The sequence below is a fragment of the Orbicella faveolata genome, unplaced genomic scaffold, assembly GCF_042242905.1.
Source record: "Orbicella faveolata isolate gen_17 unplaced genomic scaffold, um_ofav_v1 contig_24, whole genome shotgun sequence".
Classification (NCBI taxonomy): Eukaryota; Metazoa; Cnidaria; class Anthozoa; order Scleractinia; family Merulinidae; genus Orbicella; species Orbicella faveolata.
In genome coordinates, this window is record NW_028301552.1 from 5,725,818 (window position 1) to 5,747,825 (window position 22,008).

The 22,008-nt window shown below is 48.4% G+C and overlaps 6 protein-coding genes across 6 annotated transcripts; 1 reads left to right on the plus strand and 5 right to left on the minus strand.

Moving 5' to 3' along the window:
* Positions 1-395: 395 nt before the first annotated feature.
* Positions 396-7,672, minus strand: LOC149110085 (uncharacterized; the record flags this gene model as incomplete). The annotated part of the gene is made up of 2 exons (XM_089291562.1): positions 396-428; positions 4,493-7,672. Coding segments are annotated over 2 exons (3,213 nt in total), but the record flags the coding sequence as incomplete, so codon positions are not given.
* A 1,531-nt stretch (positions 7,673-9,203) lies between these two features.
* Positions 9,204-10,504, plus strand: LOC149110086 (uncharacterized). The gene has a single exon (XM_089292614.1). It carries the CDS (start codon positions 9,540-9,542, stop codon positions 10,371-10,373), a length of 834 nt encoding a protein of 277 aa, XP_089148740.1. The 5' UTR covers positions 9,204-9,539; the 3' UTR covers positions 10,374-10,504.
* Positions 10,505-12,731: 2,227 nt separating this feature from the next.
* Positions 12,732-13,315, minus strand: LOC149110087 (uncharacterized). Its single transcript, XM_089292616.1, has one exon. It carries the CDS (start codon positions 13,311-13,313, stop codon positions 12,816-12,818), a length of 498 nt encoding a protein of 165 aa, XP_089148742.1. The 5' UTR covers positions 13,314-13,315; the 3' UTR covers positions 12,732-12,815.
* A 258-nt stretch (positions 13,316-13,573) lies between these two features.
* LOC149110088 (uncharacterized) lies at positions 13,574-14,403 on the minus strand. Its single transcript, XM_089292615.1, has one exon. It carries the CDS (start codon positions 14,336-14,338, stop codon positions 13,586-13,588), a length of 753 nt encoding a protein of 250 aa, XP_089148741.1. The 5' UTR covers positions 14,339-14,403; the 3' UTR covers positions 13,574-13,585.
* Positions 14,404-16,523: 2,120 nt separating this feature from the next.
* On the minus strand, positions 16,524-18,155 carry LOC149110089 (uncharacterized protein F54H12.2-like). Its single transcript, XM_089292476.1, has one exon. It carries the CDS (start codon positions 17,904-17,906, stop codon positions 16,524-16,526), a length of 1,383 nt encoding a protein of 460 aa, XP_089148602.1. The 5' UTR covers positions 17,907-18,155.
* A 2,274-nt stretch (positions 18,156-20,429) lies between these two features.
* On the minus strand, positions 20,430-21,537 carry LOC149110090 (uncharacterized). Its single transcript, XM_089292477.1, has one exon. It carries the CDS (start codon positions 21,519-21,521, stop codon positions 20,430-20,432), a length of 1,092 nt encoding a protein of 363 aa, XP_089148603.1. The 5' UTR covers positions 21,522-21,537.
* Between the last annotated feature and the right edge of the window lie 471 nt (positions 21,538-22,008).

Consider the following 22,008-nt stretch of genomic DNA (forward strand, 5'->3'; position numbering starts at 1 on the left):
AAAACTTAAGATGCTTGATAACGTTATACTCTAATGTTTTTAGGCAGGTGTTGTGTCCGGCACATTTTTAAGTTATATAGAAGCGGCTGGGGATGAATCCCTTTTGTACGAGAGAATGTTGTATTTTGTCTTAATCATGAAGAGGCGTCGACGAGGGAAATTATCAATGTTATACACTTGTCTGTTGAGCCCTTTGAGTGTTTTTGGAGTCCCTCGGCAGGTGCTGTTAATCGGTCCTGTTTTCAAAGCGTGAAGGAGATGAAGTAAATTAAGAGAAGCTTAGTTCAAAGAAACCTGCTACCCACCCAAGCATACATCTTGTATTATTTCTACTACAAGTGTTCTATTGTTAGTGTGAGAGAGAAGTGTCACCGGTTTACAACAAAATATAAAGGCTATGTTCTTGCTAATTGCTTGATGGCATTCAACTGCAAAAAGACAAACAAATGTTTAAGGACAGACTATATATGTTAGGCAATACTAACACATAATTCACTAAGGGAGAATCCCTTTTCGAAGAGGTTTGTTTTGTTCTAAAACCTCTTCTCTTAACAAAACCTCAGAGAATAAAAGCAATCTTTCTTTACATGCTGCACTGAACGAGTCTCAGTTTCGGAATAATGCAGATGCTCGATTACGATTCCCGATGTATAAGCGACTATTAAGATCTTTATAAAGGAAACTGAATGCTGCTACCGCTGCAGATTCGCTTACAAGTGATTCAAGGTTGAAGTTCACGAGATGTAGTGTAAAGTGCCTGCTCAAAGAAACAACAACGAGGCCACGCTCGCTTATTTAATCTATCTAATCTACTCTAAACTTTCAGTTTCTGAGTAATACAACAGTATAGCTGTGGCCGAAAGACTCCTCTTTTGACGCTTCATTAGTTTTCACGACCTAAAAAATATGAAGATACGTTTGGCAGAACCATGTCACACATTTTCAATATTAAGTTTATTTGGGGGAAAGGTGACTCGCCTGTCAACAAGTTTTCCTTGTAAGCTGAGAAGTAAATTCCCTGGTAGCTAGGGTTACTGCGAAATAAATTAAGGACTCCATTTTGTTTATGGTGATTCTTCCATCAGTCTGAAAAAAAAAATTAACGAAGTGTCGGTTCCAACTAAAACGCCGTTCAAAGGGACAAGCAACGCCGGAAAAGTGTGGTGTTTTGATACACTTCGACTATCGACACTATCAATCGAAGTCACCGGTATAACAAAGTGTCGTTTTCCAGTGTAAACTAAATTCAGCAATCTAAGGATATACCGCAAGGCTGACAAGGCCGAAATTTGCTAAAAAGGATTTTGCGTGAAAAAAAAATGTAGTAAAATCACTCTATTTTACCGTTGAAAGAAGACAGTATAAGAATTTTGTATAATAACGGAGGCTTCCATTGCGAGATGCAGAAATAATAATTTTTGACGCGGAAAATTCTTTGATATATGGTAAGATGCCTCACTCGCCATGCAGGCTCGAAAGCTACTTACGAGCGAAAAAATACCCAGCCGTACAACGTCCTGATAAATGCAACTTCTCCGCATGGAAAATCAGAAGAGTTCAACCTCTGAAACACTCGCAATAGCTCACTTCGACTGAAAAAGAGTGATGGCCCGGGACAAGGGCATCCGAGCGAGTGTTTATCGTAATATTTCGGGGAAACCATCCGAACACACATCGATCGTGGGAGGCGAAACTTTTAGGAGGCTGCGGAGCTTGCAGAGGAACGTTAAATGCGAATGTGATACTGATTTCAGGATTGGTTGTAAGTTGAGAGTACATTAAGAACCGACTCTGACAAGATTTTAAGGTCTGACCGAGAGATTGAGATATGGCGGTACATTTTGCTTGACGCCCATTGAGATAAACTAAAGAATAGAAACTGACATCATCTGAAGCACTTCATCACTGCATATTAATAGCACATTTTACCAAAATTGGATATATAACAGTGTACCTCTTGATGTTTAATAAATTGTGATTTGTTTATACAGAAATTTATGTTGTTTTATATAACAAACCTGAGACAACAATTGGAAGAGCTCTTTGTCTAAATTAACAATGATGATCGAAATATTATCAGCTAAATGATAATTATTGGCTAAGTAAAACCTACGGAGCTGGAAAATATTCATTCAACGACGAGTTAAAAATTGGCGCAGAACTGTTTTGCAAATGACAACTTCAAATACATCGAGTTTTCATTGAAAAGTTCCAATTCCTGAACTTGTCTCGCGTGTTAGGGATGCAATTATGGAATTATTTCGGCAAAACAATCATAAAACACACCACAGGACGACTACAGAAATTCAAGAGGAACGTTTAATTCGAATGTGATTCCAGGGTTGAATAAGAGTTTTAAGATAACATTAAAAACCAAAGCTGACCAAAATTTTAACGTCTGGTCAAGGAATAACGCTGGAAATAAGCCGTGGCGGGGCATTTGTCTTCACGGACACCCGATTAGGCAAACTGACGAACAGAAATTTATGAACATCACCTCAATATCAATAACACATTTTACCAAATTGGTTGTATATTAACGGTACATCCCTTGATATTTAATGAATTTTCAAAGGCCTGTTTATAAAAACTCGCTCATTTTGTTTTATTTAACTAACCAGCCATAACACCAGACAGCTCTTTGTATATATTACCAGTAATAACGACACATTATCATATTCAAAGATAATATTGGCTTAAAGTTTTAAAGCCTACGAAATGAATCGTTTTATTGATCATGTCCACTGTTTCCTTCTATTGTGTTTTTCTCTTGCTGTCTTCTCTGATAACAAGGGCCAATTGTTTCTGAGGTTAGATTCTAGATCTTTAGTCGCTTAATAAAACCGGCTCTAATGTTTGAAGCGAATGTTTTGTTCAGTACTCTATAAAGTCAAGTTATATATGTGGCAAAGAATATTAGCGTTTTCTACAAGAGAATGCTTTGCTTTGAATTAATTATGACGAGACTTCGACGCTATACACTTGTCTTGTGAGTCGGTGATGTCCCCGCTCAGGATCCTTCGGCGAGCTCCGTTAATCAGTCCTGTTTTCAAAGCGCGATGCATTTTTAATCTGTTTTTTCTGGTTGAAAGAAGCCTGCCGCCAACCTGAGTGACTTTTGTCTGTTTTCTACTCTAAAATGATTCACCGTTAGTGTGAGAGTTAAGTATCTTGTCCTCGAAAGAATGTACGGACTAGATTCTCGCTTGTTGCTTAAAAACAAATGTTCAGAGACAGGTGAAGTGTTCTGCAATACATAAATACATGATTCACTAAGGAAGAATACTCTTTTAGTATTTTTGTTTTCTTCTTAAACCTCTTCTCTTAACAAAACCTCAGCCGGAGAGAAAAAGCAATCTTACTTTGCATGAGTAGTCATATACGCTTGTTGGGGCCGTAACCAATCAGCGTGCAGGGATTATACCACGTGACCACTTTTTTCCCATACATTCTCTTAAATTTGGAAATCCAAGATGGCCGCCAGGTAGGCAAAACATGGCGCCCGTGACGTCACAGGTCACGTGCATGCCCAAATAAGGAGATAGACAGGAAGTGAGTTTCAAAATTGATTTTTATTGACTACAGGAAGTAAAAATTACATTGGTGTGTATCCGTATGGAAACGACATGAAAGTGTTCGTGTCAACGACGCGTTTGTCGAAGACGAGTCCGTAGCGTTTAGTCCGTGTGATGACTTTGAGATGTTTGGTGGCTGGGTTTCTCCAGAAGAAGTTGGGGTTGACGAGATTGATGTTGCGTCGTTCATCCTCGAGAGGTTGTGTGAGTTCGTCGAGTAGATTTTGTCGCATGACATCATAATTGAGTTGGCGTGATCCTCGTACATTGAGTGAGAAGCCTCGGACTTTGCAGCAGACTTTGCCTTGGTGGGTTCTGTAACCGTAATTTTTGGGTCCAGCGGCAGTGAAATCGACGATGAAATCGCCGTCGTCGAGTTCGTTGGTCATCTCGCCCAGGTAATCGCCTAACGGAACATCGGCTTGACCTGGTTTGTGCGAGTAGATGACGGAGTCGGTGTCAAAGTAGTGAACTTGTTGTTTTAACAGTTCCAGGTAGCTGTATAATTTGAGCCGAGCCCAGCAGGTGGTGAAAGCGGCGACGAAGATGTTGATTCGTCCGTTATCGGGTTGATTGTCTTTGAGTTCGGCGTGGACGACTTCTAGGGCTTCGTCGTTGGCGATTCTGACTTGTCGTATGTCGTTGAGGGGATTGGAAACGAGTTCGAAGAGTTGCGCTGCGCTGTAGACGACTTGGGTGGTGGGTTTGTGTAGGTTTTCGCCGAACTTGCCCCAGAAGGAGTTGAGCATGAGTTTGGCGGTGGCTTTGCGTCCTGGATTCTTCTGGATCATGGTCGGATCGAGAGCGATGCCTTCTTTCTGTTGGTATTGTTGCACGTAGCGTGCCTTGTCTTCGGGGGTGTGACACCAGTTCGGGTAGCCAGCGGATTCCTGTTTAATTTTTAGCCAGGTATTCACGTAATCGGCGAAGAGTCCTTTACGGCGTTGTTCTGGCGGGAAATGGTGGACTTCGTGTATTTTGTTGAGCGTGTATCCCACGGCAACGGCTTTCTGGATTTCGGGTGTGCACCAGGTCCCTCGTAGCGTGCGTTGCTCGGTCGTGTGAGGGCAACGATGCGATTTCTCTAGGAGTGGTTTGGTCATTTCGTGTTCCACGCACGATCGGCAGAGTGGGAAGGTGAGTTTACCTCCGTGCCTGAGGGGTAGAACGGGATGGTAAAGTTCGTGAGGTGGTAGTATGTCTACTTTGGCCATTCCGAAGTAGTGGTGGATGTCTTGATCTTCGGGGTTGACAATGACTTGCGGGTGTCCTACGGGGTATTCGCCTTCCTTGTTGGCCCAGGGGTAGAGCGACGTCACGTCGACGTACTTGGTTTTTTCTCCTTGGGCCACGTCGGTCACGTGATGCAGTTTGATGGCGTTCGTGCGCCCTCCGAAGAAGGCTTCTCTGGGTTGGAGCGGTTCGACGATTTCGAACGTGTCTAGAAACCGGCGGAGATCTGGGTCGGTTTTGACCTCCATGTCCCAGTCGCATTCCCACTTGACGCAGAGCTGGTAGCCTTGGCGACTGAGAAGGTCGTGTTTGCGTAGTGTGGATTCGTAGACTTCGTGTAGGGTTCTATCGGTGTGACAGATGGGATATCTATCTCGTTTGATCGGAAAACAGCGAGGACATCCGTGCCATAGACATCCGTGGAATTCGTAGACGGTTCGAGTGGTTGGATCGTATCCGTCCACGAGTTGATTGGCTAGTCGGATTTCACCTCCGTTTCGCACGGTGCGTATACGATCGCCTTGGTCGGTGTGTTGTAACGAGTGTTCTTGCCAGGCTAGCCATTTCAGGGCTTTGACGGACTGATTGGATCGGGCGCCGTGCCATCCTCGAGGGGGTCTGGAGGCGATGGTGTTGAGCGGGACGAGTTTCTTGCGCCAGAATCGGTTGCAGGCGGAGGCGATGGTGACGCATTTCTCCATGGGGTCAAAGTCCGCTTTTTGTTTGAACTCTTGCCGGAACTTTTGACAGCCTGCTTTGAGGAGTTTGACGTCCGACTCGCAGTAGGCTTCCATTTCTTGTCTTAGTACGAAATGGTAGTTGTCGTTGACTTTCTCTTGGTACCAGTGTTCGAATTCGGCTTTCTTTTTGGCGGACATGCCGTCGGGATCGTACATGTCTCGCGGCGGCATGGGTCCTTCGTACTCTTGATTGTCTAGGGTGTTGAATTTGTGCGGGAAGAATCCTTTGCACAGTTCGTGGATTCCGAAGGTGGCTGGAAAGTTGGCCAGCGGGAACGGGAGAAAGCACAGGGAATCTTTGAAAGTCAGTCTGTCGGATTTTAGGGACAGTATCTTGGTGCCTACGGTGATTTGGTCTGTGACTTCTCGATGCGTGGCGTAACAGTGTTGCAGGATGAACATCCCGTCGTAGCCTTTGAGATTGTGAAAGAGGACGATGACGTTCCGATCGTCTCCGTCCACGTCGACGGCGAGGGATTCGAGGGGGTCGAACATGTCGGCGGTGCAGTTGGGACCGTAGAAGGAGCAGAATTGCTCCTCTTCATCGTCTTCCAGGCAGAGTAGAATGGGTGTCTGATTCCCTTCGGCGTCGGTGATGGCTTCGTAGTCGCAGTACACTTGAAGGGGCGGATCTCTGGCTACCCAGACTCGCGTGTCTGGATCATTGGGTTCGGGTTCTTCGAAGGGTCGCCCTTTGACTTCGTCGCGCGACACGCGTTTCTTTTTGGGCTCGTCTTCGTCTTCGGGGATGCGTTGGATGTAACATCGGTGCGTCGGCAGAAAGACTTTCTTTTCGCAGATGTGGCATTCGCCCCATCCGCACTTGTGATCGGGGGTACGACGGTCACCTCCTCGTCCAGTCCTGTGTTTTGATTCGTAGACGTGGCAACAGTCTGGGCACTTTTTGTAAGTGTCGCAGATGGATGGGATGTTGAGGCTCCGGCGTTGCAGGTGGTAGTTGTAGCATTGGGCTCCGGAGAATTTTCTGTGGCACAATCGACAGATCGAGGTGGGTGCAGGAAACTTGCCTCGTGCTAGGGGTCGTTTTTTTTCGATGAAATCGGGGCAGTCTTTTTGTTTGCAGGCGGTGCACCATTTACCGTTGCAGGAATGATTTTGAAAGTCATCGTGATCGTAGCCTCGATTGCATTCGTCGCAGAAGTAGGATTTGCTTAGGAACCCTTTAAACGAGTTACATCCGTCGTAGTGACTGTCTTCTTTGATGAGACGGATGATCTTGTCCGAGGGTTCGGGTCCCGCGTAGATGAGCATGTGTGGCGGATCGATGGAAAGGACTTTGAGTTGGTACCCAGGTAACGCGGCCTGAAACTGTTGCAGTTCGGGAATGCCACAAGGTCCTTCGGGGACGTTGGCTAGCCGGTGGAGTTCTTTGGCCAATCGCTCTTGGACGGGCCGCCCCTGTTTCAGATTGTGGTAATCTTGGTCTCGCGGATTCATGTCAGCGTCTACCAGGGCTTTCATGGTGACGATAGCGCGAGCGCAGCATAGATTGTCTTTGTTTTGGATGGTCACGCGCGACCGTTTGACGATTCCCCGTACGGCGGCACAACTCGGTTTGTATCGTTTTCCGTTCCCACGCCCACGACCCGGGGTGCGTATGAAGGTGGTTTCCATGGTAAACGTGTCGTCGGGGGTGAATTCTTCGTTGGAGTTGAGTTTGGCCGCTAGAGACTGGAGATAAGTGTCTAGTCTTTCACTCCCTTCTTCGAATTCTCGCACGGTGAAAGTGGTGGATTGAAAGGCGTGTGTGAAGGCACTGGACTGCATGGTGAAATGGACCGTGGAGTTGGGTGTCAGGGTAGGATCCTGAGCGATTTGTTGCTCGACGGATCGTTGAAGGGCCTGAGTCAATTCTTGGCCTAGATTGTCCGTGGGAGTCACGTCTCTGTGTTGTCTGAGCGTGGCTTCGAACCGTTGTTTGTTGAGGACGTTTCGCCAGTTACGTCGAGCGCCTACGGGTCTTAATTCAAATTCTAGGAGGGGTCTTGTACTACCACCTCCGGTTTGGATCATCACTCGGTCGAGAGCCGGATCGAAGATCCAGTCGTCATCGTCATCGTCGAATGGGAAGGCTTCGTCGTGGGTCCGCCTGTTCTGTGAAGACAATGAACACAACGTTTTTTATTGGTCAGTTTTTTACTGCCAGGTTTCCAAGTGTCTGACAATAACGCTTTTTTACCTTCTAAGAGACAGAACACGTTTATGAAACTAAATCCTAAATAGAGTCTCCTTTTCTCGTTACGCTTGTTGACATAATAACCATAGAAAGCCGAGAAATGAGATCTGCCTCCGTAATTTGATCTACATGTGTATTTCTGTCTTTTAATTTGTATGTGGCCGTAGCCCCATTGTCTTTTCAGTTCGGCATAATCCAAGATTCTTCTGTGAAGTCGACTCAATGGTTTATTGTTCCTTCGATCGCGTATACACTGCCAGGTTGCTAGGTCAATCACGTAACACTTTAGTTCTTCCGGTAGCCTATCCCAGTGACTCTGTAAGAGAGTGGGAACGCTTTCTTAACCACCTATTATGAGCATACTTAGTGGAGCGATCAGGGTAGAGGAAAGTCTTTTCTATGGGGCCGCGTCTCTTGGCCTCTTTTATAGAGTCGGATAAAAACGTTTTTTTGGGTTTATCGTCAATGTCAATGTAACATCCGTATATTTTCATATATCTGCAATCACCTTCTCGACATTGAACTATCTTAATGTGCCCTATGCCCCATTGTTCTTTCAGTTTGCCGTATTCTACTATTTCCTTGAGAAGACGTCGTGAATTTTTTCTTCTTCTTCGCTCGAATAGGATTTGATTCCTGGCTAGACGCATGATGTAGCACTGTAGTTCAGGAGGTAGTCGATCCCAGTGACTCTAAAAGAGTGAAAGTCTCTTAACGTCATCGATGCGGTAGTAAGCACCGTTAAAACTGTATCCTAAAAAAATTTTTCGCTTGACATTTTGGGCGTCTCTGTAGAAACCCGACACGATCATATGCTTTTTTTGATGTGTCCCTGGAACCAGGGCTTGAGGGCAATGCTTCAGTTTACATGTCTCTAGTTTGACTTGGAGTGCCCCTAGTCCCCATCTAGCTTGGACCTTAGCAAAGGTTCGTATCTCGTTACAAAGCTCTCTCCACGATTCACGTTCGCGCCTCTCGATGAGGGACTGGGACTCCCGAAGTCGAACGATATGGGTCTGTATCTCAGTGGGGAGACGATCCCAGTGGCTCTGTAATCGGAAATGAGAGGTAGGGTATCAATCATGAGTTGCTTGAACGGGACGGGTCTCGGTCTCTCCAACCATTGGGAGAGTCTCATTTCTCTTTTGATTTCCATTATCCATTCACGGGTAAGTTGCGACTCCGCGAGTGAGATTATGTACACTTCGATCTCGGGCGGTAACCAATCCCAGTAACTCTGTGAACAAAGGCGTGACAAAAAAGATGCCGTCAGTTGTCTAGGGAAGCCACGAACGCACTTAGCATACACGGAGTGTGACAGATCTGGCAGTACAACTTTTCCTGGGTCGCGCCCTTGTTCACCATCTGATCATCGAGTGCCTGGGCATAGCAATCGTAATGCACATATTAACGACAGCACTTGGTAAGGGCGCAGGTTTCGGTTCTGAGGATGACTTTCTTACATAGGGTACACGTTATACTCACTGCTTCTTCATGTTGATCCATCTGTTGGTTCATCTCCTCGTCGGTCAGCTCTTGTGCCATGATTTTTTCCAGCGCTCGATACAAGTCAAAAACTCAGAGTGACGTGAACGGTTCGAACCGATCTTTTTATACTTACGGTAAAACTGGATCCCAGGTTGCACTCGACCCGGACCCAGTCTCCGACCGGGAGGGGGGATACCCCCTATCCCCCTGGTCTGCCCTGTACACGTGATGTCGGCCTTTTTCGTTTGATTGGTGCATGATGGACATAAAGCGAGATGCGCATTTGGCATTTTTCGGTTTTTGGTGATGGAGACTGAATCCGGGCACATCAGTCGCCGCCGAACTCGAAGTCAGTCTCCCGAAGGATCACCGAGACGAGTACGTCGTCGGCGTCGTGCCCGATCACACGATGACGATGAACCACCGAGACGCAGTCGTCGCCTTCGGGGTCAGATACCCGAAGAAACACCGATTCAACAAGTGTGTTTTATTTGTCAGAGAGACATTCACATTGATTCTCTGGCATCGTGCCAGCGTACTCCTTGCTGCGGCGTGTTCATGCATCGGCGATGCTACCGGGAGATGGAGAGACGGGTTCTGACCTGTGGCAACTGCCGACGCGTGATCGACGATATTCAGCCTGAGGTCGTGTTGGAAACCGACGAGGAAATGGAGGAAGATGATAACGATGAGGAGTACCAGTTAACGGCAGGTGCGAATGCTCGTTTAGTTAGAATGGATCGAGAGTTGGAGCGATATCGCAGTGAGGGTAGACCTTATCACTGCCATCACGAGGGCTCGTATTTGTGGAATGATTTGCCGTATGCCATTGACCCTGGCATTTGGACACGTTATTATACCTTTATCAGGAATTTCGTGACTCTGTATCGGGATCGAGACCTGTACATTCACGGTTGTGTGCGTCTCCCCGTGGAACCGACCCGAGAGATTAGAAGTTATCTGTACCGTCTGTTCATTTACAACACTCCTTACTATACGTATAACCTGATCCGAATTCAAAGGTTCAGACTCTACTTCAGGCGCGTGGAGGGACAAAGGGATATTGAGATTCGAGAGCTGTGTCTCTTACCCTTTCCCGGTGGTCCCTCGTTTTACCACGAGGACGGACTATGGACCTGACACTGTCTTTTTTCATTTTTTTACAGTGGACACTCATCGCAGAATGATTCACGACGCCTTTACCTATATGAGAGACAATGGAAAACCCTTTGAGACGCACAATTCCTTGACGCGATCGTGGAATCATTTACCTTATCCCCTTCCTGTCACAGTGTGGTTCCAGTACTATCGCGAGGTGGAGGCCTTTGTGCGATCCTCGGAGTTCCGAAGTCCCATGTACATTCACGGCACCGTGTTTTTTCCCTTCAATGTCATTTCGTACGATCATATACGCATGGAGGTGTATCGCATGTTTTATTTCAACACCCCTTTCTTGGTGTTCGAATTCACCTCCAGAATTAGGTTTCGGTTGTTATTCATCTCTTCGTCGACGTTCGGGGACCAAATAAGGTTCGAACGTTTGTTTGTGACATCGAATGCCTCGGATACTCTGTACCACAATGGCATGACGTGCGAGACTTGAAGAAAAACAAAAGAGACTCTTTTTTGAAAAAACAACAAAGCGTGTAACTTTAATTACAACAATAAAGTTTACAATTTCCAACGTTTTTTTCTTGTCTTAGGTAGAGTCATATTTCAGTCCCTTTCTCCAAGGTTCGAAATCTTCCCATCCTTCTTGTAACTTTTGTGCTTCTGTCTTCTTGGCCTTCTTGTACGTCTTGCCCTTGCCCTTGCCTTTGGGACTGTAACCACCGTCGTCGTCTATGTATTTCTCGGCGACACCGATGGATCTTAAGAACTCTTTTTGCGCGTCGGTCATGAGTTTACCTGGGGCTGATTTGGCAGTTGGTTTGGGTGGCACGGGTGGCTTCTTGCTTGTGGATGGTTTGGTATATTTAAACTCCTTTTTGAAACCTGACGTGGAAGGTGTAGCGGGTTCTTGTTTGATGACCACGGGGGCTGCGGGGGGTTGGTTGACGCCCTTGATGATCTGTTTCAACAGACGTTCGACGGGTGCGTCGGCCATGCCTTCGGGTTCTACCGTTCCTTGGTACGTGGGAGTGCCGCGTATACCCGTCCGTATACGTTTCACCAGTTTGACTTCTTCGTTTGCCATGGGTTTGGTCATCTTGACGGCCATGCTGGCGGGGATACGTTTGTCTTTCAGGATGAGATCTTCTTCGGCGGCCAAACGTCCCGCTTTGGTCAACAAGGCGCTCTGGGTGATCTTACCCTTGTAATAATCTTGCAAACGATTGAATTCTTGAACGGGTACCATCATGACTTCGTTCATGCCTTCGGCTGACTCAGGGTCGTGTCAGGAAATTCGGACAATTCTCTCAAGGCCGTCTCGTAACAGTCTTGCCAGTACCGTATGGATTCGTCTTTCTTTTCCAACTCGAGTTCAAGACTTTGAACGGTTCGCTTGCCTTTACCGCACTCCCTGCACAACTCGATGCACCCACCGAGCGGTGTGGTATCTCGTTTCGTTTGACAGGTTTGGCAGAAGTCACCGAACTTTAAAGCCATGTACTCTTGATACAGGTCGTGGTACCTCTTGTTCAAGTGATCGTACGAGTCTTTCCATCGGGCTTCGCGACGATTGGCGTCTTGCAACAACTGCACGAGTTTAGGAATGGTATTGGACTCGTCTTCTCTCGGCGGGAAATTGGGTATGACGTCGACCCCCTCCAGCGGGTAACCGTCTTCGCCGCGTCCTTTCACTGTACACAACATGCTTTGAAACAACCGTGTAATCCGCTCCAGAACCCCGCTCCGTTTTGGGTGAGGAGATGCTCTCTTCGGCGCTTGAGAGAGTTTTTGCGTCTACCCACTTCGCGCAGAACCTTTTTATGTCTTTTCAGTTTCCCATAAGTCGTTGCGTCGATGGGGATCCTCCCTTTCAGCAAATTGAGAACCATCTCGCTGATGGCGTTGATCTGATCTCTGTCGGCGTAATGCAACATCCGTTGACGTTTATTTCGATTGGCTTCTTTCAGGACGCTCGTCAAGAAACGACGTTGTCGTCGCAACCGCTTCATCGTTCACGTCTAACGTCCGGTTGGTCCGTCCCGCTCTTTTATTCACAACTCTTCGAGAAGGCCCAACACCGTCTTGGCCACGGTGCTGACAATTTTACCAAGACCCTTTCCCCTTTGGACCCTCCTTCTTCCTACTCCTACTCGACGTAATCCCACTCGTCGTCTCCTTCGCCTTCTCACCACCATGTTGTGTTCTGACACGCACGCACGCACTTTAACACTGGAATGACGTAGACAGGTGATCACGTGTCCTTTTTATAGAGTCTCTCTCTACACCGCTCTGCTTCTTCTTTGAACGTCTGAATACAACTTCCATGCTTTTTTAAAACCGTCGAAAAAACCTTTTCCCGTTTGGACCTTCCTTCTACGTATTCCCACTCGCCGTCGTCTCCTTCGACCTCTCCTCACCATGTCGGGTTTCCACCTTGAATGATTCACGAAGGGGATCGCGTGTCCATTTTTATAGAGGCTCGTGAACGAATCGTGTTTCGTAGTCTCGAAAGTATCGGTCGTACGTGGGAGGTGTGAAATCCGTCACCACGTCGTCCAACGTTTGCATCTTGATCAAAAACCCATCCAATTCCTCCACACCGCCCAGAGCGTAGTTCCTCAGTTCGGTCAACGTCTTTTCGTACGTCGTGTATGCGAATTGGGTCATGTCCATCTTGAGCGAATACTTCTTTAAATCGTTCCATCCCTTCAGGGCGGCGGCGAAAGCCGTCAATCCTACCGCCACGTACCCGTCTTTCCACACGGATCCCACGACGATGCTCGCTGCCGCAGTCAGTAAGGCCAGTCCGTTGAGAATGGCGTTGCACAATTTGTAGTAACCGAACATCTGCCTTCGACACCACCAATACTTGTGGTAGAAGGCGTACAGTCCATCCAAACGTCTCAACACGTCCAAATCCACCACAGAGGTAAAAGGTTCATCCAATAAACAGACCGAAGTACTCATGACTCTTTTCCAACCAGTGCCAAACGTAGTCTGACTTTCTGTCGGGACGTTCGATCCTTTTAGCTTGTTGCTTGTATTCCCAGATCTCGTCCTTGAAGGCGGTTTCTACGGATTGGTTCAGGATATCCTGGACTTGTCTGTAACTATCGCAATCGTCCGCGACACGTTTCATGTCTTCGTGATCCATGCTGGTCGCATCCCAGTAAGAGCGGGAGCATCGACATAGATGCAGGAAGTAGGGGAACCACTCGACTTCGCTTCTCAACATGTTCTCAGTTTCGTACACTGGTCGAATTGCGAGTCACTGTAGGACGTTGTCCGTTCTTATAGGTAGTCGTGATCGTATTCGTGGTCGTGATGCCTGCGATTCGTCGACCCGCCGCCGTTTGTTGTTGTTGGCGCAAAATCTCTTCCAATTGTTGCTGCATCTGGGCTTGGTCGAGAACACGGGCGCCTCGACTTCTTCTTCTTCCTCCTCGACCCGATCGAATCGACGAAGGCGGTGTGGAGTCACCACCACTTCCGCCTCCGCCTCCGCCTCCGCCTCCACCTCCGCCTCCACCTCCGCCTCTGCCTCTGCCTCTACCTCTGCCTCTTCCACCGCTACCACTAGCGCTATTTCTTCTGCGGCTTCCGGAATCACTGGAGGACGTCGGTGTATTTTGACGTGGGACGCGTCTCGGTCGTTTCCCTCCTCGAACAGCGTGTGCCAAAGGTGTGGCGGATGTTATCCTGGGTGCCCCGACACCTGCCGTGACATTGGCGCGCGACACGGATCCAGCACTACCGACACCCACCGTGACGTTGGTCTGTGGCACACCCGCGCCAGGAGTGCCTACTCCGACGGGCGAGACATTGGGCAGGGGTGGTGTCGCCAGTGACGATAGCGGTGAAGGAGGAGTGTTCAGACTCGTACCCACACCCGCTGCAGACGGAATGGGTGTACTCGTTCGAGTCAATGGAGTCCAAGGCGAATAATCTTCCAGAGCCGAGAGGTTGAAATCGTCACTACCATAAGAGCTCATTTTTATCCATTCCCCTCTCTCTTTCTATCTTCTTCTCGGCGAGTTCTCGTTGCTTATGAACCAAATAATCGAAACCCTCACCATTATATGCGTTTACGACAGACCGTACTTGACGATAACTCTCGCATTCTGTGACCTGTCTCATCGGTTCGTAGTCCAGCTCATGGGGATTCATGCAGTATTTGAGTCTGGTCTTGCATAGGACGATGAAAAGCGGAAACCACTCGACTTCGCTCCTCAACATGACGGGGTTGCAAACTGATGGCATCGTACGAATCCTTCGTCTTTTAACACGTGGCTGAGAACGCGTTGATCGTCCTGACTGGCTGGATGAAGATCCAATAGCATGTATCCGTAAGGTCGATCGGTGACCTTTCGAAACGTGTCCAACACCTCCTGCCATTGCGTGGGAAACGATTGCAGAAGTAAATTTCGTATCCCCAACTGATCCCGAGGGTTCTTGAAAGCCGCGATGTAATGAGCGTTGCGGGAAATGGTCTTGGCGAATTTTCCGTTGGGGAATAGATCCTGACACAGGTAAATCACCGTGATGTTCCGATGATGCGAATGTTTGGTGAAGAGATCCAACACGCGCTTGTCGTTACCACCCTCGTCCATCAGGTCGTCCAATACCAACACACCCCCTCCAGGAAACCATCGGGGTAACTGCTCGCTGTCGGGGATGCCTTCGTAAAACTTGACCCCGCCCTTCTTGAGCTTTTGGAACCCGTTTTGCCACGATCCGTAGCAGTAATGAATACTCTTCGGTGTTTGTTGGAACAAGTCGCCGTTCTCCAAGAGCAGTTTGGTGGTGAACACCGTCTTGCCACACCCCGACGGACCCGCTATCAACAAACTCGACGGAGTGTGAAATTGAAACGCTTTGCGTCGTTCCATGATCTTGAAATGGTCCAGGGTTTCGAGACGCTCCGTTTTTTATCCGAACAACTTGGCCAATGGGGTCTTGACGGCTGGGATGCGTCTCAACAGACCCAATAGGGTGACTCTACGATTGAAACAGATGGGCTTTTTCTTGGATCGACTCTTGGCGGGGGCTCCCTGTGGTTTCGCAAATTTCCCCACTTGGAATTTCCTGGCGTACCACGCTTTTCCCCTCTTGATCTTGGTCATGGCTCTCTCGGCCGCGGCTCTCTTGGGACGCTTGGCAGGCGCCGATCTCTTTTTTCGAGGTTTCTTGGCGAATTTACTCAAGTCTCCGAACTTGTCTTCGTACCAATGCCTCTTTTTCATTCTTCTTTTCCTATCTTCTTTCACGGAAAGCTTCGGCTTGGCGGGCGCTCTCTTGGGTTTCCTACGGGTGGTCACCGTCGCTGGTAATGCACCGGTGTCAAGGACAGACGGCGGTTGAAAAGACACTTGTCTTCTGGCGGGTTGAAGTATTTTCAGATTGAGCTGTCGTTTTGGCGGTTGGTTTTTCTTGAAATGAGCCTCACTGGGTTGAGGCGCCTTTCCACCCGCTTTTCCATAGCGTTTTTCCAACCTGGCTATCACGTCGTCCAAATGTCTATGCCCTTGAAACTGAAGAGCCATGACCACCACACAACCTCTTTTTCAAAAATGAACACTTTTTATTCGAACAGCTTACTTTATAACAAATGACGCACTCCTCTGGAAGAACCACACGTGTCCTGGTGACACGGGGTTTTACAAATCTTGAGCCAATCCAACTCGTCCACGATCAGACGTTCTAACATCTGTCCTACTTTACGATCGTTCTCCACAAACTCGTTTTTCTTAAAACGATTCAAGAACGCGTTCATGTCACGACCTTCGGCTCGGTCGATCAGGAACATCAGGGCGTAACCGCCGCAACTCTGACTGAATAGGGACTGCAGACTCTTGCCGTTGTGAATCTGGTACTTGAAATGACGGTCCAACCAGGCTCGGATCGGTCCGGCGGTGACGTACGTGTCCAACGGCAGACCGTAACTGTCCAGGATTTCGCACTTGTTCTTGTCGGCCCACAAAGCGATCCAATGAAATCCCGGTTTATCGTGAGGGTCCGTGTTCACGATGTAAGCGGTCGGTCCTTCTTGAGGTACTGTCCTTGGAAGCCGATCGCAAGGGACCGTGCCGTGAAAAACACAGCAGAGTGACGGATTCGTCCGTGCCAAATAATCCAATTGTAAATTATTCAAGGCCACTTTCTCCATTTTTTTTCTTCTCATTGGTACACGTCGTAGAGGACGACTCGGTTCTCGTTGATCTCCAGCATGTTCTCGAATTCGCCGTACAACAAGATGGTCAGGTTTGATCCCGGATTGGCTCCGAAATCGATCACCAGACGCAGTTCACCTTCCTGCTTGGGGTTCAACACTGGACTGTCCAAACATCCATTGGCTGTGTTATCAAATACAAACAGGTTGCATCTCTTGTCTTGCCCCCAGTCCTCTTTCCGGACCATGTTTCCTTTTCCTCTGCACAAGACTCCCGAGGCTTTGAGGAATCTTTGGTAACCTCTCAGATCTTTACTGGTATCATCGTGTTTGAGCTCCAAGGTCTCGTAGGGGTACTCTTCACCTCTCACCAATTGTTTGATGGAAGAGATATTGAATTGTTCAAAACTGAACGGATTGACCGTCACAGTTCCATTGAAGGCTGTTTGTTTCATCAACACCACCACTAACCGATTAGGTAGCTTATTGTGGAAAGGATTGCTGCACTCGAAATGACGGTTGTCATTGGGATGAGAGTAAGTGCGAATTTCACCTCTCACCGTGGGGTAAGTGGCCACTCTTCCGCCTTTCATGCTGGTCATGAGTTCTCGGTACACCGAGGGAGTCACTCTCACTTGAGACAGGAACAATCTCACTTTCACGTCGGCTTCAGTCAGTCTGAGAGTATCGGCACCGGCCCATTGGACTGTCCACATAGTGGGGGCATTGAAGTACATGTCGATCTGGATCTGTACACCAGGTACCAGTAACTTGCTGAGATAAAACACTTCCAGGTAAGGTTTGAACCTCAAGGTCACTCTCTTTCCACCAAAAAACTGAATTCGACTTTGAACCATGTTCTTGAGATCTTGGGGTAAGGCAGCATAATCGGCGTGAGCAGGATCCAACTTATTGCCTGTCATTACATCCGCCTCTCCGCGACTGGGTACACTGAGACAATTGTACCAACCCTCTGGTGTCAGGATCGATTCACCGTCGTCTCGGTCGTGGTTCAACAGCGCTTCGAGGTAGGCTTTGTAGTGGTAAGTATCGGTTTGGGGGCTGATGAGAGTACCATTCAATCTCACATTGATCTGTTTGAAGAGGGTGTGGGCCAGATTGTTGGCGAGTCCAACGGTAGTCGCTTGCGCTATATTACCTCCGCCAGCTGTCTTGACGACCAACTCCACTTCGAAGAAACTCTCGTTCATGTCGATGAAGTCTTCTTGAGGATCGATTTGGAAGGTCACTGGGTTGATCCCCGTATTGAACGGATTGATTCTCACCTCACGTCGCGACGACATGCTGAGATCCGTGGGAGGAGTGGTGAACATGTCCAGGCGGGGATTACGAACCCCCGCCGACCTAGCGTGAGCCACGAGGTCCGTCATCGTCGTCTACGGCGTCTTTTTCGTCGTTGCACGCTTCTCAGTGCTGACTTTACCCAACGGTAGTCTGGGAGTTTTGAGCGTCTCTGGAAGAGCGAACCCCCTTTATACGTGCGTATCCCTCCGGGGAGACGTCTCACGCGTCTCGAGTAGATGGGAATCATGATCCAAACAGGTCTCTTCTTTTTCTTTTACTACCCAAAAAGCGTTGGAACTCTTCCGTCGCTTTACGTTTCCCGGAGCGAATGGCTCCCCGCTTTAACCCAGCGAGTGCACCTTTCCAATTGGGCTTTCCTCCCGTGCCACCCGATTTTAAACCTTTCAGACCCTCGATGGCCGTCTCCTTCAGAACGTCCTTGAGAATGCCGGGAGCTCGTTTCTTGAAGCCTTTCCAAGCCTGGCTGAATATGCCAGACCCCGATTGGTATCCGTCGGGATGAAACCGTATCAAGGTTCCACCGATCATGATTTCTTAAAGTGTAACGTCGCGATCGTATTGCCGGCTCCAAAGTTCGTCAGTTCTCCAGTTGCCTCGGCCACTTGCACTTCCATAATGTCCAGCACCTCTTTGCGCACGGGAATATATTGAATGTGAGCGGGTTCGAAGTACTGAACACCGGCGCCTCTTCGAATCAAGTTGACCTCTCTCAGTAAATCCGTGACTTGATTTCCCACCACGCTACCTCCTCCCACGTTAGAGTACACGAGCAAGGAACGCGAACTGCTTCCGATCACACTCTCAAACGCTCTGTTCAGGTTCAGAAAACGCCAATTGCAAAAGACGCTGAGTTCCAAGAATTCAGTATTTTTGATGGGGTTTTTCACGACATGGAAAAAAAGACGATTTCCACTCGAATCCTGTATGTCTCCTCTGGTTCGAATGTCTGGAATGACATCATCGAAAAATTCGATTCGCAAGTTTGGACCCAGCACGTAACTATTTCCCTTCCTCAGCAACCATCCCATTTTCAAAGCCAGATCGACGTCAAATTGTAATTCAGGTGGTTCCCTTCTGGGACGGTAGACGTTTTTGTTATCCGTGACCAGGTCTTCGCCTTCCCACTTGAACGCGACGTAGGTTCTTCTCCCATCATTCGTGACATACTTCGAGTTCACTCTCGGTCCCGAATTACTGAAGATGCGTTGCCTTTCGAAGTAGCTGATAATGGATTTCATGAATTCAACACCGTTCACGTTGCTGAACACATCTTTGACATTTTCGGTGTCGAAGAACGCTTCTCCAAACGTATACCCATTGGATGTTTCAGGTTCAATGCGTCTCCAGGCGGTATAGGCCAAGGTGACTTTACCTTCAGAATCGGTGAAGGAAGGCAGCGTCACGTGCGCATCTGGCATGGCGATGCTGAACAACCCCACTTTCCATCCATGTCCCTCCAGGCGTATGGGATTGGGTAACCTGATCTTGAAACTGTTGGCCTTGTTCTCCGGAAACTCGCTCTTACTGCTGTGACTGGGCAATGTGATGTAAAAATCACTCATCCTTTCTTGAAATGCAACGTGATCGTGGTCACGCCCGACGCAAAGTCCACCAAACGTCCGTCGTTCTCAGATACCTGCGTCTCGACAATGTCCAACACGGCCGTGCGCACCGGTAGATATAGGATGTGTCTCGGTTGAAGGTCGACCACGTCCGGATCGTAACGAACCTGTTTCAACATGTCGGTGACTTGATTTCCCGTCACCATACTCTGTCCCACATTCGAATACACGAACAAGGAACGACGCTCGTGACCGAACGCCTCTTCGTAACTGCGATCCAAATCCGTGAACACCCAATTGATGAAACAACTCAAATGTAAGGTGTCCGGGTCGATCTTGTAAAATAGTTCGTCCCCGTCATTCTGACCTATGATCAAGTCCGTGGCCGTGGGTACGACTTCCTTGGGAAATTCCTTCCTCAAGTGGGGTCCCAAGACGTAACCCGGTCGACCGTTTTGCAAGGTTCCCATCTTGACCCATTTCATCTTCTTTGCCAATTCGATGCCGATGTTCATTTGCGGGAAGACGCGTTTACCGTTGATCAGGAGGCTGATGCACGTTCTCGAATTGTCCAGGACGCATTCTCCATGCTCGGCCCGAGGCATGACCGTGTACAGCAATTCGGTGGGATCGTCGGGTTTGCTCTTTTTCTTGTACATCGTCACGTCGTCATCCGTTCGATCTCTCAACCTACGCATGTATCGATCTCGTATCGCGTTCATCAACTCGGTACCGGTCCTCGGCGTGAATTCCAAATCGCCCTCTCGCGTCACTGAAGAGACCCGGCGGTATATGTTTCGATCCGCGTCCACCATATTGATCCACCAGATTTCAAACAGAAGAGAATCCTTCAAGTCCATCTTACGCGTCGCGGACGGAAACGAGAGGTCGCTGATACCCACTTTCCATCCCGACTCTCTCAACTGCAACGGGTTCGGCAGACGGTTCTTGAAACTGTGGGCCTTGTTGTCCGGGAACTCGCTCGTGCTGGCGTTGCTCATCAGTTGTACGTAAAAGTCGTCAGACTCATTCATCCTTAAAGTGTAATGTCACCGAGGTCTCGCCCGAGGTAAAGTCCACCAGTCTTCCGTCGTTCTCGGCCAATTGCACCTCCACTATATCCAAAACGTTGCTGCGCACGGGTTTATATTGAATCTGAGTCGGTTCGTACGTCGTCTTGAGCGAGTCGTGGGGGACTTCTCTCAAGAGATCCGTGACTCGATTCCCCGTGATGGTGCTACGACCCACATTCGAATACAGGTACATGGGACTGCGAGGCGGAGGGAGGTCCGGATGAACGACGACTCCGCGATAGGTCTTGGCGTATTCCTCGTCCAAGTAACTGAAGCGCCAGTTGCAATAGGGACTGAGCTGTAACGACCCAGTGCTGAGCATACTCCAAAATTCGCGAGATCGATTGTCGCTATGGTCGGTCCAGTCTTTCTTGAAATCAGACGGGACTTTGTCGTTGGGAAAGATCTTGATGATATTCACGTCCAAGTGAACGGAGTAATACGATTCCTCGCGAATCAAACCCAACTTCTTGACCAGTTTAGGACCAAAAAACACTCTGGGACGTTTTCTGTCTCCGGACTCGTCGAGGAACGTGTCGGTGTTGTCGATAATCAAATCGTTCCCCTCCCATCGGAACACGGGGTAGTATTTTTTCCCGTCCGGCGCTCGTAGACTTTCACCCTCATGATCCATGTAATGATACAGGCGTTCGTGAAAACGATTGAAGAGGTATTGCATGAGAGATCTTCCGCTCGTCACTTTGTGTCGGACGCGGTTCAGTTCCTTCCCGTAGACGTCAAATGTCACCGGGTAACGATATGGACTCCACGTAATCCCGTCGTCTAGCAACCTGAACGTTTCAATGGTCCACTCCATACCGAACACGTGGTCGTCGTCGTCAAAGTCGTGCGTTTGAGGGACTGGTACTTGATGCGGTCGTGCAGGCGGGATCGGGTAAGACACGCTCGCCAATCCCACTTTCCATTCCTTGTCGGATTCAAACAGGAGCGGATAAGGCAGACGGTTCTTGAAACTGTTGGCCTTGTTGTCCGTGAACTCGCTCGTGCTGGCATTGCTCATCAACTGCACGTAAAAGTCTTTCATTTTTTCGTCTTGGGCTTTTGGGTAACGTACAAGCCTTTTTTATCCACCCAACTGTCGTACTTGACTGGCCAACCTTTCCAACGCACCAAGACTTTATCCCCCTTTCGTTTGACGATCTTGTCGATGCGGAACAGATCGTCGTCTTTCACATTCACCTTTTGCAAATCTTGCGCGTAAAACGTGCCTTCGACCGCCGTGCCGTCCCATTCTTCCACCTTGTACGTGGTGACCTTCCCAGGACGCACCCTCCGTATCACAAACACCTCTTCGGTCCAACCGGGTAAATACCCTTTCTTGAACTATCGGAACTTCTTGTTCAGTCTCACACGATCCCCGACTTTCAGTGGAGGTCGTCTCGATTTCTTTCCCTTTTTCTTCCCGTAAAGAGTCTCCCACACGTCCTCGCTATTGGCTAAAGTCACTTGATCGGGAGCCATCTTGATACTGCGATGATACGATCAATTGTACCCTCGGACCAGATCTTGTA

Bases quoted from the DNA above. Each gene is read 5' to 3' on its own strand.
- LOC149110086 (XM_089292614.1), top strand. From the start codon at position 9,540: ATGGAGACTGAATCCGGGCACATCAGTCGCCGCCGAACTCGAAGTCAG.
- LOC149110087 (XM_089292616.1), bottom strand. From the start codon at position 13,313: ATGAGTACTTCGGTCTGTTTATTGGATGAACCTTTTACCTCTGTGGTG.
- LOC149110088 (XM_089292615.1), bottom strand. From the start codon at position 14,338: ATGAGCTCTTATGGTAGTGACGATTTCAACCTCTCGGCTCTGGAAGAT.
- LOC149110089 (XM_089292476.1), bottom strand. From the start codon at position 17,906: ATGACGGACCTCGTGGCTCACGCTAGGTCGGCGGGGGTTCGTAATCCC.
- LOC149110090 (XM_089292477.1), bottom strand. From the start codon at position 21,521: ATGAAAGACTTTTACGTGCAGTTGATGAGCAATGCCAGCACGAGCGAG.